Source organism: Pelecanus crispus, chromosome 19 (assembly GCF_030463565.1).
Source record: "Pelecanus crispus isolate bPelCri1 chromosome 19, bPelCri1.pri, whole genome shotgun sequence".
Classification (NCBI taxonomy): domain Eukaryota; kingdom Metazoa; phylum Chordata; class Aves; order Pelecaniformes; family Pelecanidae; genus Pelecanus; species Pelecanus crispus.
Window position 1 is genome coordinate 8,116,578 of NC_134661.1, and position 14,320 is coordinate 8,130,897.

At 52.2% G+C, this 14,320-nt stretch overlaps 1 protein-coding gene across 1 annotated transcript in view; it reads left to right on the plus strand.

The window, feature by feature from the left end:
- Positions 1-3,354: 3,354 nt before the first annotated feature.
- The window catches only part of CADM1 (cell adhesion molecule 1), a 73,299-nt gene continuing 62,333 nt past the window's right edge, over positions 3,355-14,320 (plus strand). Inside the window, exons 1-2 of the mRNA XM_075723414.1 lie at positions 3,355-3,414; positions 3,511-3,530. Coding sequence (XP_075579529.1) covers positions 3,355-3,414; positions 3,511-3,530 — 80 coding nt within the window. The remainder of the gene's footprint in view (positions 3,415-3,510; positions 3,531-14,320) is intronic.

Below are 14,320 nucleotides of genomic sequence, written 5' to 3' on the forward strand. Positions count from 1 at the left end.
TTGATCAGAGATTTAGCACTGCCGCCCCGGTTTAAGGTGGAAGATATTTTTTTGCAAGCGTGAAGACGAAAGCCTTTTGAGTTAATTAAATCTATGAAGAAATGAGCCGTGAGCTGAGCGTTGCAGGTAGCCCCTTCCAACGCAAGCTGTGGAGGCCCCGGTGCTGTCCGCTGGCTGCCAGCATCCAGGTACCACCGGCGTCCTCTATAAAATGGAGATTTCAAGCAACGTGCGGGAGGCTGTGCATGTAAATCGGAGCCAGAAATAGCCGCTCTCACAGAGACTGACAGGTACGTGCCATTCTCTTCATCTGGCACATGCCGTCTGCGATGCCGCTATGGGAGCTGGCAACAGCCTTGCAGTGGTGGGTGGCGAACAAAGGCTGTTCTCAGAAATATTTTCCAGACAACGTTAGAATTAGAAGCACGGAGCTGATACAAAATAAGGGTGATGAAAGGTATGGATGGAGTTGCTGGAAATACACAACTAAACTGAAATTCATAAAACGAGACTTTCTCTCTTCTTGTACTGAGTTTTCCGGTGTTGCTTTCTCCTTTTTGCGAAGCACAGGTTGCTTGTGATCTGCTTTGCCTGCCTGTTACTGATACAGTGGCAGAGATCAATAACTCATGAACACACGGAACAGAATTAGCTCTCGAGACAAGGTCGCTCAGCGGACTCAGGAAAGACAACGTTGCTGGTCCGTCTTGGCCGAGCGTGGTCGTTACGTGGGATGCTCACCTCTGACCGAAGCCTTTGACTCCTCTTCGACTCGCCCCCGAAAGACCGGGGGCGGAGAGAAAGGTAGTCATCTGCCAGATCTCTTTCAAGAGCTCGCAAAACTTGATGCAAACGCTAGCTGTTCCCCTCCCACCGCCCCCTACGCGCTGCCTTGAGCTTTCGTCTCGTCACTCCTAAGTGCTCGAGTGGTGTTGGTCCTGACAGCTCGGCAGAACCCCCTCGCTCGCCCTCCTCTGCGAGGAGGGCATCCGCTACCCCGTTTTTCTCGTATTAAACGTTTGCTGGAGACAGAAGCAGACAGGAGCGATCGGGGATGCTTGGGGCTCCGTTACGTCAGCCTGTAAAGGGATCAAAGCGATCCTTTCATCCCGCCTTGTTCCTTATCGTGGAACTGCACGTTTGTCTGTCTGCCTGCCTTTTAATTCCTTCAGACAGATACCTGTGGGTGCGTAGGTGTGCCGGTCTGTGCCGCCTTGCCGTCTCTCCTTGCCGCTCAAAGCTACCGCAGACCCTGGAGTGGAAGGCGGGTGCCCCAGGCAGGTCAACCATAGAGCAGGAGACCTGGAGAAGCACGTTCCTTTACTGTAACTCCGTCTTTGTAGGAATACTTGGGATGTTTTTATTCTCGTTCCTGCGGCACTTCTGTTTGCAGCTGAAAGGCGGTCGGCTGGCTCGAGGAAGCCTCAAGTGCCTGTAACTTGGTGGAAGGCTTACGTTATGAAATGGAAGCTTGAGGGGCTCCTTCTGGAGGTTTACGTGGTAGGAAGGATCTGACGCGGCTCACAGGAGGCCAGCTGACCTCGTGGCTAATAGTCAAATCCCGTTGTCACGCTTGTGGCGGGCGTCAGCAGCCCTGCATGCCGCTCCTGCAGCGCCTTAGAAATTGGCAAATCATAGCAGTGTAAGTCGCACGGTGACAACACGTGTCAGAGAGGGGGAAAAAGCACGCGTAACGCTCAGAACAGACCCATGGGAGCACACGGGACAGCGGGACAGTTATTCTTCACTTCGGTCTCCCTTACAGGCGTGCGAGATGAACAGCCGAAGCTTTGCTTCGGGCACTCCACCGGCATCCAGCCTGGTACGCGCTGACCTGGAATAAAAAATTGCCAGGGGACGGCGAAGGTTATCTCGTCCCTCGGGAGCACGCCGAGGGACGGGTTCTAGGGCGGCGCGAGCTCCTTCTCGAGCTGATCTGTCACACAGGAGAAACTGCAAGGCAGGGTGGAGATGCGTGAGCGTTTCTGGCCAAAATGAAGTCGGGCAGCGGTGGGTGTGGGTGGAATCCCATGCTGACATTTCAGATACCTTCAGCTAAAATAAGAGATAATTGCAAAGCAGCAGCAGCAGCGGTAAATGGCGAATGTTCTGCTCCTGTAAAAGATACGAAGCCGCTGCAAACAAGCAGGCAAGGATCACGCGACCAGTGAAGATCATTAGGAGTAAGTACAGGAGTATAAGATTGCCAACTTTTTTAGCTGCCAAAACGTAACGATTGTGCTACCTACCTGGCTTTCCAGGCAGCTCACGTTAAGCCTGTTCGTGGGTGTACTGTATCGTAGGAGGTGATAACTCTGCTCCTTTGCCTCCTTGGATGGGAAACGCAGGTTAGCATCCCCGCCCCAAAAGCGACTGGGGCTTTTTGGGGTGCTTCTGGTTTGGGTTTTGCAGTCTGGAGTAGTTAAAATGGGCTAGGATTGAAAGAAGTCACGCTGCGGTCTCCCCCGAGGACTCCACAAACAGCCCTGTCCTCCAAATTGTGCTCAGCTCTGCTTCCACGTGTTTTCCAACTTGACTCCGGTTTTGATTTGGCTTTGTTGTAGGTGCTGAGGAACTGAAAGGCCTCGAGAGGACAGGTCTTGTTCTCATTGTCAAGTTTCCTTGCTTTGCATTCTCTTCATATCTACCAGGTACCATTACAAATTCCCATTCCGGGAAGCCCGTATCATCCTGATAACGTATTGACAAACGTGAAACGATGCCTGGATTGGCATCCAGGACTTTTTTGTGGTTCCACACGGAAAAGCGCACGTTTATACTAAAGCACCTTCCTGTTTGCCCGTGCTATATTAAACCTGCTGGGCGGTTAACGGGCAGGCTTTTTGCACACTAACTTTGGGCATCCGCATTTTGCGTTGAAGTTCTGCTTTTTTCTGTTTGCCCGTGATTGCACGGGCTGGAGACCCGCGGCAATTCCAAAACCAAAACAGCTTGTGGAAACTTTAGGGGGGCTGCTGGAAAAGCATCTTACGATGGTATCAAGACTCTGTTTAATTTATGGAAAAGAAGGGAGGTTAACACATGAGAGACAGAAATCCGCTGTTCTCTTTGTAAGTGAAAGGTCATGTTACTGAGCTCTGCAGGGTGGATTTGTGAAAAACGAGCTCCTGTTTGCAAGGAATTAGAATGAGTCTCTGATTTTTTTTTTTTTTTTTTCTTTCCCCCCACTTGTGACCTTTAAAGATGCTGCTCTTAGATTGCTAAGCAGGCTGATGCTTTTAGCAACCCAATCCAAAATTTCTTTCTCGTGGAAAGACTATCTTTCAAACGCCATGGGTATTGCTTCCTGAAAACATTCCTTTCTGTAACCCCCTCTGTGGAAAAGAGGATGCAATGACGGGGTCGTGGCTGACAAACAAGGAAACTTCAGATTGGTTTCAAATGAGCCAAAAGGTAAGTTTCCTGTGGTCTAGAGCCTCAGCCTGAGGACTTCCCGTACCTTCTTTTTTCCGGCAATTCGGCTTTGTCCTTTTTTCATTTCGTTGCCAGGCTCGAAGTGCTGCTGCCCGGTGGGACAGCAGAGGAAGCTCGGGGAGGTTGACCTTGCGCCCTGAGCCGGGAGATGCTCGTTTTCCTGCTGTGCCGGCGAGGAGGCGCGTCTGAGGCTGGTGAGGGGCGGGCGCGGGCGGCACGCTGTGCCTGCGACGCATCGGCACGTTTTCTGTGCGTTGTGTTGGCTCACGCTAGCTGACCGACCGCTTCGCTTCTTGCAGCGGGCATCTGCGCGTCCTCTCAGCTTCCTAAGCCTCGCAGCGCTACAGTACATTTGTTTTGGTGGGGTTTTTTTTTGGTTTTGCTTGTTTTTTTTCCAAATCCGCAGCTGCAAATGATTTTTTCTGCTTGTCCACGCCCCCCCGGGCTGCCTGCTCGCAGCTCTGGTGGGCAGCGGGACTCCCGGGAGCAGGGGATTTCGGGAAACGGCAGCACGAGCGGCAAAAATAACGATGTGCTGAACTAAGAGAAATCCTTTTATTTGTGGTGGACAGCAGTTCCATTTTCTTCAGGTGCGCTGGGGCATCCTGCAGATGTGCGGAGGAGGCTCCCTGCTACTGCGTGGCTCTCTTCATGAAAGGGAGGGCTGGCTTCTCGAGCTTGGCAGCCTCGCCAAGAGGCTTTCGCTGTGTTTATTTTATGTTCCTGGAGTACTCTTGGCACTGGGGCCATGCTGACACCCTCGGTATTTAACATTCCCGTCACAGGACTCTCCAGTGCTGGATGTTCTGCCGGTTGGGTGGTACACTCGAGCTGTCGCTGTCCTGGATGGTCAGGCAGGAGCGTGTTTCTTACGTGGAATTTGTTGAAATTGGTGAAAATTTGTTGCGGAGAAATAGGTGCTTTTCTGGTGATGGCTCCTCTCGTTGCCCTTGGTCATCCCTTATCTTCCAGTTCAAGCAGAAACTGGAGGACGCGGCTTCTAGCCAAACTGCGCTCTCAGCCGCGTGAGAGCAATTAACGTGGATAATTCCACCGGGTTGTTTTGTTGACCGTTCCTGGGGGGGATGTTGATGCACGAGTCGTTCTCTGGCCGCAGTTCCCAGGCTGTTTTCCGCCCCGTTTCTCTCTTTTGCAAAGTTTGCCCTTACTCATGTCCGTCATGCCGAAGTGCTTGCCCGTAACGCGGTTTTCCTCTCCGTAATACGTGTCGGGCTCCCGTGACAAGCAGCCGATGGGCTGCCCTTTAGCTTCAATGGCTCTGACCCCAGCGAAGGCAGAGGCACGCTGTGCTGCCCCAATTTCGGCTCCACCTGGGTGTTCCCCCGGACAGACAGCTTCCCTTCAGTGGGTTTGCTGCCTCTGTCCTGCTTTAAGATGCTCTGACCGTCCATTCCCTGCGGACAAGAAGATGCCTTCGTGCTTGTACTGGGGCAAAACTTTTTAAGTAAAGATGCTAAATCTCTAGTTCCCATACAGATCACGAAACAGCAAAGACTGCATGCAAAAATTGGAAAACTGTAAGAATGCAGTTGGAGAACGACGCTCGGGGTCTTGGAGCGTTGCCTGTAGCGAGATGGTGGGCTGAGGGTCCGGTACGTCAAAGCCACGCTACGAGGCATAGACCGTGTTTGCATTATCTGTACCTTTTCTTAAGAACGGTCTCCCTTCCGTGGCGAGACGGCACGGCCTCACCTGCAGAAAGCTGCAGTTCGATGCCCGTAAAAGGCTATTGCCGAAAGCCAAACCGCTTGTTTCCTGCAAGGAGAGCTGGCAGGAAGCAGTGGCGATTACGCTCTTTATTTTACAGTATTCATTTGTGAATGCCGCCCTTACGTAAGTACGAGGCTTTGGCAGTGCTGCAGCAGCACAATGTCAGCGCAATGGAAATCTCGCTGGGCCGGCCAAGTTTCCTGGGTTGGAGCCAGACATCTGGCTTTGGGGTTTTCATCGGCATTCTTCAGTAGTATTAGGAGACCTCAAAAAGCAGCCTCTCCGGGGTGCTGTGCCGAGAACCACATTCCCAACCAATTACAAAAGCGGTCTACAGCGGTAATGAGCCCTCGCTTTGGGAAGGGACGGCGGGAAGACAAAAGCGACCCTTTCAATGAAAGCTGCGAAAGCTTTCAACGTGAATAGATGTGGGCTTGTTAATTGGGATCGCTATTTGAAACGTTCCCCTAGCTCCGGTTGCGCGTCCCAAGCTCCAGCCGGGGGGGGAGGGTGGTGGTAGCAAGGGAAAGCAGCCGAGAAGCTCCGGCTCTTTTGGATTTCACCGTTAATGGGGTTTGGCGGCGGGGACGAGGCGCGATTGAGCATTTTTCAGACCACAAAAGTACCGCGAGTCGTTTTCTCAGTTGAGCGGGTCTCGTCGTAGCACAACGATCGCACAGTGCTTCGGAAGCGGGTTTGCTTTGTCTGCCTTCGGCACCGTCCTCATTAGCTGTGGGGCGGCAGGAGGCAGAGGAGCTGCTCCGGACGAGCTTTTTTTGCTCCCTGACGCCCCTACCCCGGGGGGCCTTTGGAAAGCAGCGGTCGGGATAGCGAGTACAGGCTGAACGCTGGCGATGGTGCTGTGTCACGTCGTCCTCTGAGCCTCGTGGCAAAGGTCCCGCTCGGCTTACTGGTGCACCCCGAGCCAGCCGTTCTCCACCCTGCCAGAAAGTGCTGGGGAGCGGCCGTCAAAGACACGGGGCGAACGCGGCCGTGCCGGGGATGCTGCTCGCGGACGGAGTCCAGTCCCAAAGCACCAAAACCCTCTTGTCTCAAATCAGTCAGGACGGGCCGGCAAAATCTTGCAGCTCAGAGTAACGCGGGGGCTTGGCAAATGGGTGGGCTGGTGGTTCCCAGCTTCGAACTCCCGTTTGAAGTTAATAATCCCAAAGCAGAAGCGCAAAGCTGGCGTAAGTGTGCGGCTGGTGCCGTGGCAGGACGCTTCCGGGTGAGAAGGCGCATTAAAACGGAGATTTCATAAATAAACCACCCCCTGTTACCCGATGATCTCTCAAGGTCCCTTCCAACCCAAAGCATTCTATGATTCTATGCCTGTTGATGCCCTGGGGTTTGTACTCGGCTGTTTTAAAGCTTGCTGCTTCTGAGTGTTGTCTTTAGAGTTTGGTAGGCGCCAAATGAGAAGTGAAGTTTGAGTAAAAATCCCTTTGGCTTCTGCGGTTAATTATTGCCAGGTCCGCTCAGACGCAGGCGTGTTTGTGTCTGCGCCGGTAACTTGCCTATCAGCGTACATTTTCCTGATGTTTCTTTAGAAAACAAACCAAAAAACCCTCCGAGCTGGCACAAAAAACTCATCCCGCTGGGATTTTGAGTAAGATGACAGGTACCGTGTGTATTGGGGATGAGTCTGAAAGACAGCAGCAGCAGCACTGCTTCAGTAGCAACCTCGTGCGTCCTTTGTAGCTCTACAGGCTGCTGCAAATCGGGGTAAATGAATGCAAACTCGCAATTTCACGTTGAAAACGTCTGGTACGAGGTTTGGGGGGGGATTGGCGTTTCCCATCCTGCCAACCAGCGCTCACAAACGGGCCGGTCGCTGCCGCGTGCGGCCGAGCCGGCAGCAGGGCAGGACCCGCTGGGCTCGTCGCTGTCGGTGCGGGATCGCGCGCATCGGCCGGCCCAGCCCGCCGGTCGCCTGTGCGTGGCTTCTGGCAGCCTGCGGTTCAGGAGTGGCAAGTTTAATTCATAGAATCATAGAATCACAGAATCGTTTAGGTTGGAAAAGACCTTTAAGATCATCCAGTCCAACCATTAACCTACACTACCAGTCAAGGGTAGACTAGACTCAACCATGTCCCAAAGTGCCGCCTCTGCCCGTCTTTTGAACACTTCTATTGCATTTCAGATGGAAATGAAGAGTACGGCAGCTGGATTTCCTTTTCTAATTCCTTACCCCCATTTGATTGCGCTATTGTTTCTTTGGGCATATTAAAATAGAATTTGACTTCACTGGTTATCCGTTGTCCCCCGCGCTACCTCCGTGCAATCGGCTTGCTGCGCGCTCTCAAAATCCTTCGCTTTGTACAGCGAGGTTCGCTAACGAGCACAACGTAATTCGGGTTTTTGTTGTTTGTTTGGTTTATTTTTTTTTTTAAGGGAACTATACGAAACAGCATACCCGTAAAACCTTATGATTCATGATGGTTTGTTTTGTTCTCGTAACGCAACCCAAAGTAAAAAGCCATTCATCAAGTGGCGAAGGCTGCTCGTGGCTGTCTCCGGGTAGCAGGCAAAGGATAATTCATCCCCAACCGGCGAAACGCACGTGCTCGCCGGTCCCTTTCCAGGCGCGCTGTTTAGAGCTCCGGATTCGGGAAGGCGAGCCGCTCCCAAATTAACCACGCGCGGTAGGAAAACAACGTCTTCCTGCTTGGAGGAACCTAGCACGCTGTCTGCGTCCAAGTGTTTTTCCACAAAACCCGAGCGTTTTATCTCATCAGCTGAGCTTCATCAATTCCATTCACGGGCTCCTCATTCCACGGTAATGAATTTCAAGCAGCAGCCCAAGGAGGCGAGCTGCCGGGAGGAGCTGCGCTCGCGGCGGAGAGGATGATGTTGCTCAAGTCTGGGCGAGTTATTAGCGTAACTTTGGAGGCAGAACCCTGCGAGCGCCTTGCAAGGATTAAATGATTTATGAGACCTGCAAACTGGTGTAAGTCTTCCAGCTAACAGCTCACCTGCACAACTGAAAATATTTCAGTAATACACAGCAACCCTGGCAGGTTTAAAAAAAAAAAAAACCAAAACAAAACCAAAAAAAAAAACCAAAACAAAAGCACTTTTTCGGTATGGAAGCCAGCCAAGTGGCATTTCAGCAACAGCCATTTTACAGCTTCTAAACAGCTTTTAAAAGCCAGGTTGAGCTGGACTGCGGTCGCAGCGACTCGCTAGAAAAATACCCGCGATGAATTGTACTTAACGTCCGTAGCTCCAAAGCGTGGTGCATCGCGGCGCTCGTTGGCAGCGGCGCTGTTGAAAGGCCGGGGTTTCTGGGTTTTGAGGAAGGGTATTTTTGACAGACCTTGCTACAACTTAGAGGGGTTTCAATAAGTGTTTTTAAAGGCAAGTGATGGAGGGGGGGATTTCTCTTGCTCTTGCATGCAACAGCAGCTCCTGGATAAAACAGTCAACCGCCGAAAACTTAAACTTTCAGGGCTGCGCTGCCAAGTTAGTTATTGTAGAGTCCTTCCTTGAAAAATGAGTCCTTGTTTTAAAAAAATATTCTGCCCTTGATATGCTGAGTACTGGAGGGCCAGTCTTGCGGTTCCATAAGTTGGCAAAAATAAGCAGACCTCTTCCAACTGCGGGGGCTGGAGGAAAGAACGGCGACGAACGTGTGGCATTGAAGTTGTTCTTTCAGCGGGTGCTAAGCAAACGCCTGGTAGATTTTCAGCTGCTGTTGGCAACGCCAGTAAAAGGTCTCGTGTCCCTCTTGTGACATGTCAGCGGAACGATTGGAGTGTGCTCGGCTTTGATAATAGGAACGCAAAGATAAGCTGCGAGAGGATGTGCTTTTGAAATACAATTACTGTATTTACAAGTAAAAGGAGGGGAGGCCGTTTCTATACCGACCGTCTGCTCGCTTCCTTTGAGCGACTGCTAGACGTGGCTCTCTCAGCCCGGGCGCCGCGGCGGGCTGCCCGCCGCAGCAGCGATATTCCGTGCCAGCCTTGTGCTGCCTGCTCCCAGCCGCTTGGCCCGGGGCTTCGCGAAAGCCGCGGCGCAAAGCGGCTGCTCCCTCCTGGGCACTCCCGGGGCGAGAGCGCGGTTTGGTGCAAAACCGCAGCAAAAAAGTGGTTTATCGGATTCACCTGGCTGCTGGCGTGTGCCGGAGAGGAGGTGGGAATTTGCAGGGAGGAAGGGGAAGAGCAGCAGGCAGGGCAAAGCAGGACACCGGCGTTGACCCCGGCTTGCAAAAGCCGGCGTTTGAACGCGAGTGACTCGAGAGCCTTCCGGAGAGCCGATCCGCGGCACCGACCGGGCGGCTGTGGCTGGCGCCGAGCACGCGCTTGCCTCTCGCCGCGTCGAGGAACTTTGTCGCTAATCGTTGCGATCGCCTAATCCCAGCTGAAAGAAGTAAACCCTGCCGCGAAGCCAGGCGCGGCAAGAAGCTGCAGGGTTTTTGAGGTTGCTTTGTAATCCTGGGCACGCTGCTGCTGCGTGCGGGGAAGGAGAGGCTTCGTTTAATTCTAATAACAGTAGAGATAATGTCGGCTTTGTGATAGTCCCGGGCACAGCTGCTCCGTAATATCCACGTCGGTACACGATATGAATGGCTAGCAAGGTATCAAGCCTCTAGGATGTTTTTCCTTGCTTTTCAGCGCTTGAACGGATTGCATTCGTTTATTGGAATAGCGCTGACTTTGTGCTCGCAGTAATTAATTCCCTTTTCCGGGCCGGGGGGAAGGTTGGTTATAATTTCCTGCATTCTTTTATCATAAGGCCAAAGGAGAAACTCAGAATAGCGAACAGATAGGAGCGCTGCTTACATGCATTTTAAATTCAGTTTCAAGCAGTTAAGAAGATAGATTTTTTTTTTTTTTTTTTTTTTTTTTTTAAAGTGAAGTGGTCTCTCTGTATTTGCACACAATTTGAAAGCAAGGTGACCCAGCAGACTGGCGCTGGGATATAGTGTCCGTTTCCGAGATCCCTGGCTGTACTTCCAGCTACCTGTGACTGTAAATCTCTGCCCCCCTCCTTTTTAAAGGCGGTTTAGTGGGCTGGAGGACAGGAGCTTTATCTCCCAGTAGCTGCAGGGTGGGCAGGAGGAGGATTGTTGGGAGGGGGTCCGAATTTTATACCGACCAAACTCCTTTCATCTCTCAAGCCTGGCCTTGGAGCTTAGAAGCGCGGCAAATGAGCAGCGCAGAGCGCGCGTCCCGCGGTCCGCCCTGCCTGCGCCGTGGCGAAGGACGTCCCTTCCAGCGGCCGCCGGGCCAGGGCCTCCCACGGGCACGGGGACAGTGCCACCGCACGCAACGGGAAGAACTCCCTTGAGAGCCAAAAGGGCAAAAAAACGGGGGGAAGAATGAGTTCCTTGGGCGTTTTCGCCAATTTTTGGGTTTTTTTCCCCAAGATGCACCTCCCGGCTCTGGCTGTTTTCAGGTCCTCTCTAATACCATTTTTGCTTCGTGGCCATCGCTATCCACGGGACGCGTTCCCCTCAGAAATAAGGTTGGCTGAAGGTAGGCAGCGTGGGCAAACGTGTAAGCCAAATGGCTGAGGGTACTAATTGCTCGAGTCCTGGCAAAAAAATGATTTTAATACCGGTGTTTGTGATGCCCAGTAAGGGCTGCAGGTGGTTTCCCGTAGCTGCTCCGAACGGTTGCTGGCTGCCGGCTTCATCCTTGCAAGCACCGCGGCCGCCCCCGTGCCGGGAGCGGCTTCGAATCTTTCAGAAAAGGTACAAATGCAAAGCGAGGCGAAATTTGGGTATTTAAAGCGTGGCTTGGCTGCTGCGGTCCTTCCCTTCTCCCCTCTCCGGGCGCAGAGGCGGGAGCGAGGTCCCCGAAGGCGCGCGATGCCTGTTGCCTTGCCAACACGGGTGCGAAGGAGACGTTGGAGCGAAGAGGCGCTCGCTTCTGCTGCAGCGCGGTAATGCCAGGCGGATCAGGGCCGCGGGGAGAGGAGGAGGAGGAGAACCTCACCCGCTTAAAAACACTCCTTTACGCAACCGCAGAAAGGGAGAATTAATAACTCCTTGCAGAAAGATTCAGCGTTCGCTCCTTGCTGCTTCTGCATTTGTACAACAGTGTAGTTTTTTAATAATGGGTAATAATGAAACACAAATTTCAAATCTGGGGTTTTTTTCGCCGTTTCTTCTGCCTAAAGCTGTGAAGCCGGGGAGCTCGGCGTAGTTTACGGTCAGCTGGGTGCTTGCGATCCTTAGGGATGGAGCTGATGCCTGCTGGTGTTTACCATGCAAATATCAAGGAGGAGCAGGGAATCGAAAACTGCTTCTAATGGGCTCAGTTTGCGTGTTTTAGTGCTTCTCAAGAAATGCTGAGATTTGCAAGCGGAACAGGCGCAGCAGTACCCGGTACTGCACGTTGCGTTGACGCGGTACCTGGTAATGCACGTTGCTTGCGTTTTTCTCTCTTCGCAGTCCACATCCCTCTTGCAGTAGCTCAAACACCCCCTCAACCAGAAAGCAGACACAAAAACGCTGCCTTACCTCAGACTTCCTACCTGCTGCAGCAGGAACACCCCGCGTACGTAAGCCCGGCGCGTAGCTCCTCTCGGCCAAACCGGGCAGCCCGACAGCACCGCGGAGCTGTGCCGGGCGTGCGTTCCCTAGGGAGGAGGGGGTGGCGCGATCCTGCCGTCGGGCAGCGACAGCCCTGCCACCGGCGTGAGGGCTGCGGGCTTTGGCTTTGCATCGGGCTCCGTCTTGGCAGCCGCAGGCGCGTGGCTTGAGAGGATGGGAAGGGGGAAGGCGCTAGAACAACGCAGGACCCCAGCGAGCAAAAGCAAAACCTGCCGGTTCCTGCTGACGCTCACCGAAGCCCAGTGAATCGTTTCTGCCTCTTTTCCTACGGGTTTGCGGAGCAGCGCGGGACCCGCGGGCGTTGCTCTGGCAGGAGCGCTGCCTACGGGGGTGCCGTTTGGGACGCTGTCCGGATTTTGCATGGGGCCGCTTGTCCTGCCCCTGCGTTGGGGGCTGCTCCCGGAGCCTCCCCCGGCGTTGGTGCTGTCGCGGTTCAGCCCCAGGCAGCGGCTCAGCACCACGCAGCCGTCGCTCACTGCCCCACTGGGATGGGGGAGAGAATCGGAGGAGTGAGAGTGAGAAACACTCCTGGGGTGAGATAAGAGCAGTTTAATAATTGAAATAAAGTAAAATAGTAATGATAATAACAACAAAATAATAATAATAACAATATAATAATATCCAAAGCAAGTGATGCCCAATGCAATTGCTCCCCACCCGCCGACCGATGCCCAGCCAGTTCCCCAGCAGCGATCGCTGCTCCCCGGCCAACCCCCCCAGTTTCTATACTGCCCATGACGCCGTATGGTATGGAATGGCCCTTGGGGCAGTTGGGATCAACTCTCCTGGCTGTGCCCCCTCCCAGCTTCTTGTGCCCCTGGCAGAGCATGGGAAGCTGAAAAGTCCTTGCCTGGCATAAGCAGCGCTGAGCAACAACTAAACCATCAGCGTGTTATCAGCGTTATTCTCATCCTAAATCCAAAACACAGCACTGTGCCTGCTACTAGGGAGAAAATGAACTCTATCCCAGCCCAAACCAGGACACTCGCCCGCCCCGCCGTCTGCAGGAACGCGGCAGAAAATTAGCGTTTCGGTCAAAAACAGATGAAAATAGGAAATGCGAAGGCTTCTCCCGCTGCAGCTTTGCCTTGGAGCGTGCCGCTTCAAAGACAGCAGCGAATTGAAGTCACTAGCTGTAGCTGTCTCGTTCTTTCTTGAGGCAGTGTTTTGATAAATGTTGATGAGTTTAACTGTAAAACTAAATGACATTTATAGCACGATGTATGCTTTACCCATTGCTTAATTATACCTAATGGTGTTGCGTGTAAAAGGCGTTTACCGTTTTACTTTTGTTTAAAATGACAATCTAAACCTCCAGGCCTATGGGGTTTTGTAGAAAGACGAAGACTTAATTAAAAGCTAAATGCAATCCGTTTTTAAAAGGCAACTGCAACTTTGAGAAACGTGTGATAGAATTCACAAACTGCTCGAGGAGTACTTTGAATTCAGAGGTGTCGGGCTCCTGCGGCTCGAGCCGCTTTGGCAAAGCTGGGGGATTTTGGGGCACAAGCTGCGCCTGCTAATTTGAGCAAGGTGGGACGAGGACCGCATCCAAAAAATGGGTTTTTTCTCCTTATTTCTGTGCGTCTTTTATGGTCACGTTGCTGTCGCTCTCGAGGCGGAAAGGGGGATTGGGCTAACGCAGCTTATAGAACCGTGGGGTTCGTTTTGCGTGCGGTTTCTTTTCCCTTCCTTCCAACTTTGCCTTTGTCCTGTTAGCCAGCAGACAGACGCAGATTCGGTGTCGAAAACACGGCATGAAGAATGAGTGTGGATCGAGCAGGCTGCATCTTTAAAAATAAACACTGGATCAGAGCTTTGTGCCTTCCATCGGCTGGCAAAGCACTGACAGCAGGCAGCAGCATGTTCAGGAGCATCTGCCCTTTCTCTTTTCATGGGTTTAGTCAAAACAAATCCCACAGATGAAGGAGGGGGGAAAAAAAAAAAATACAAAAATGCATTTTATTTCCCCTAGCCTGGAAGAACTACCGGGCGGAGGCTGAAGCGGGGGGACATGCAGAAATCTGCAGCCGGTAGATTCATGTTTGAAGACATTAGCGTTGGTCTTTTACTAACATTTATAAACCTGATGGGTGGCAGATTGAGGGCCAGTTCCGCATTTTTTCTTCCTCTTCCATAAAATAATAAATATGGTAAAATAGCTCTCAGAAGCGCCTTTATCGCGGGGATGAATCAGGACAGTTGGTGTTGCAAGAGACTTAAAACTTACAAATATGTTGCCCTTTAGGCTAGCATTCATCATTGTGTCTGATCTGGAATCTAGACTAAAGGTTTTTGTCGTAACCTACCTTTTTATCCTTTCTTGGAAGTATAAATTGGAAGGAGTTCTCACTTTGATCGTAGTGCTGCTGCTGAGATTTCCCCCCCGTTTTTTGGGGGGGAGTGCGTAACCCTCGCTGATGGCACCTGTCATTCTCTCTTTGACAAACGATCTTGTCTCTAATCTCTTAAAAAAAAAACCTAAAGGGGGAGCCTTAAAAAAATGAAGGAAAGGCAAGGCGGGGGGAAAAGGCCTGGAAAACGTAAAAGGTGTGAATTCTAGGGGCTGGCAAAGCAGGAGGTGCGTTC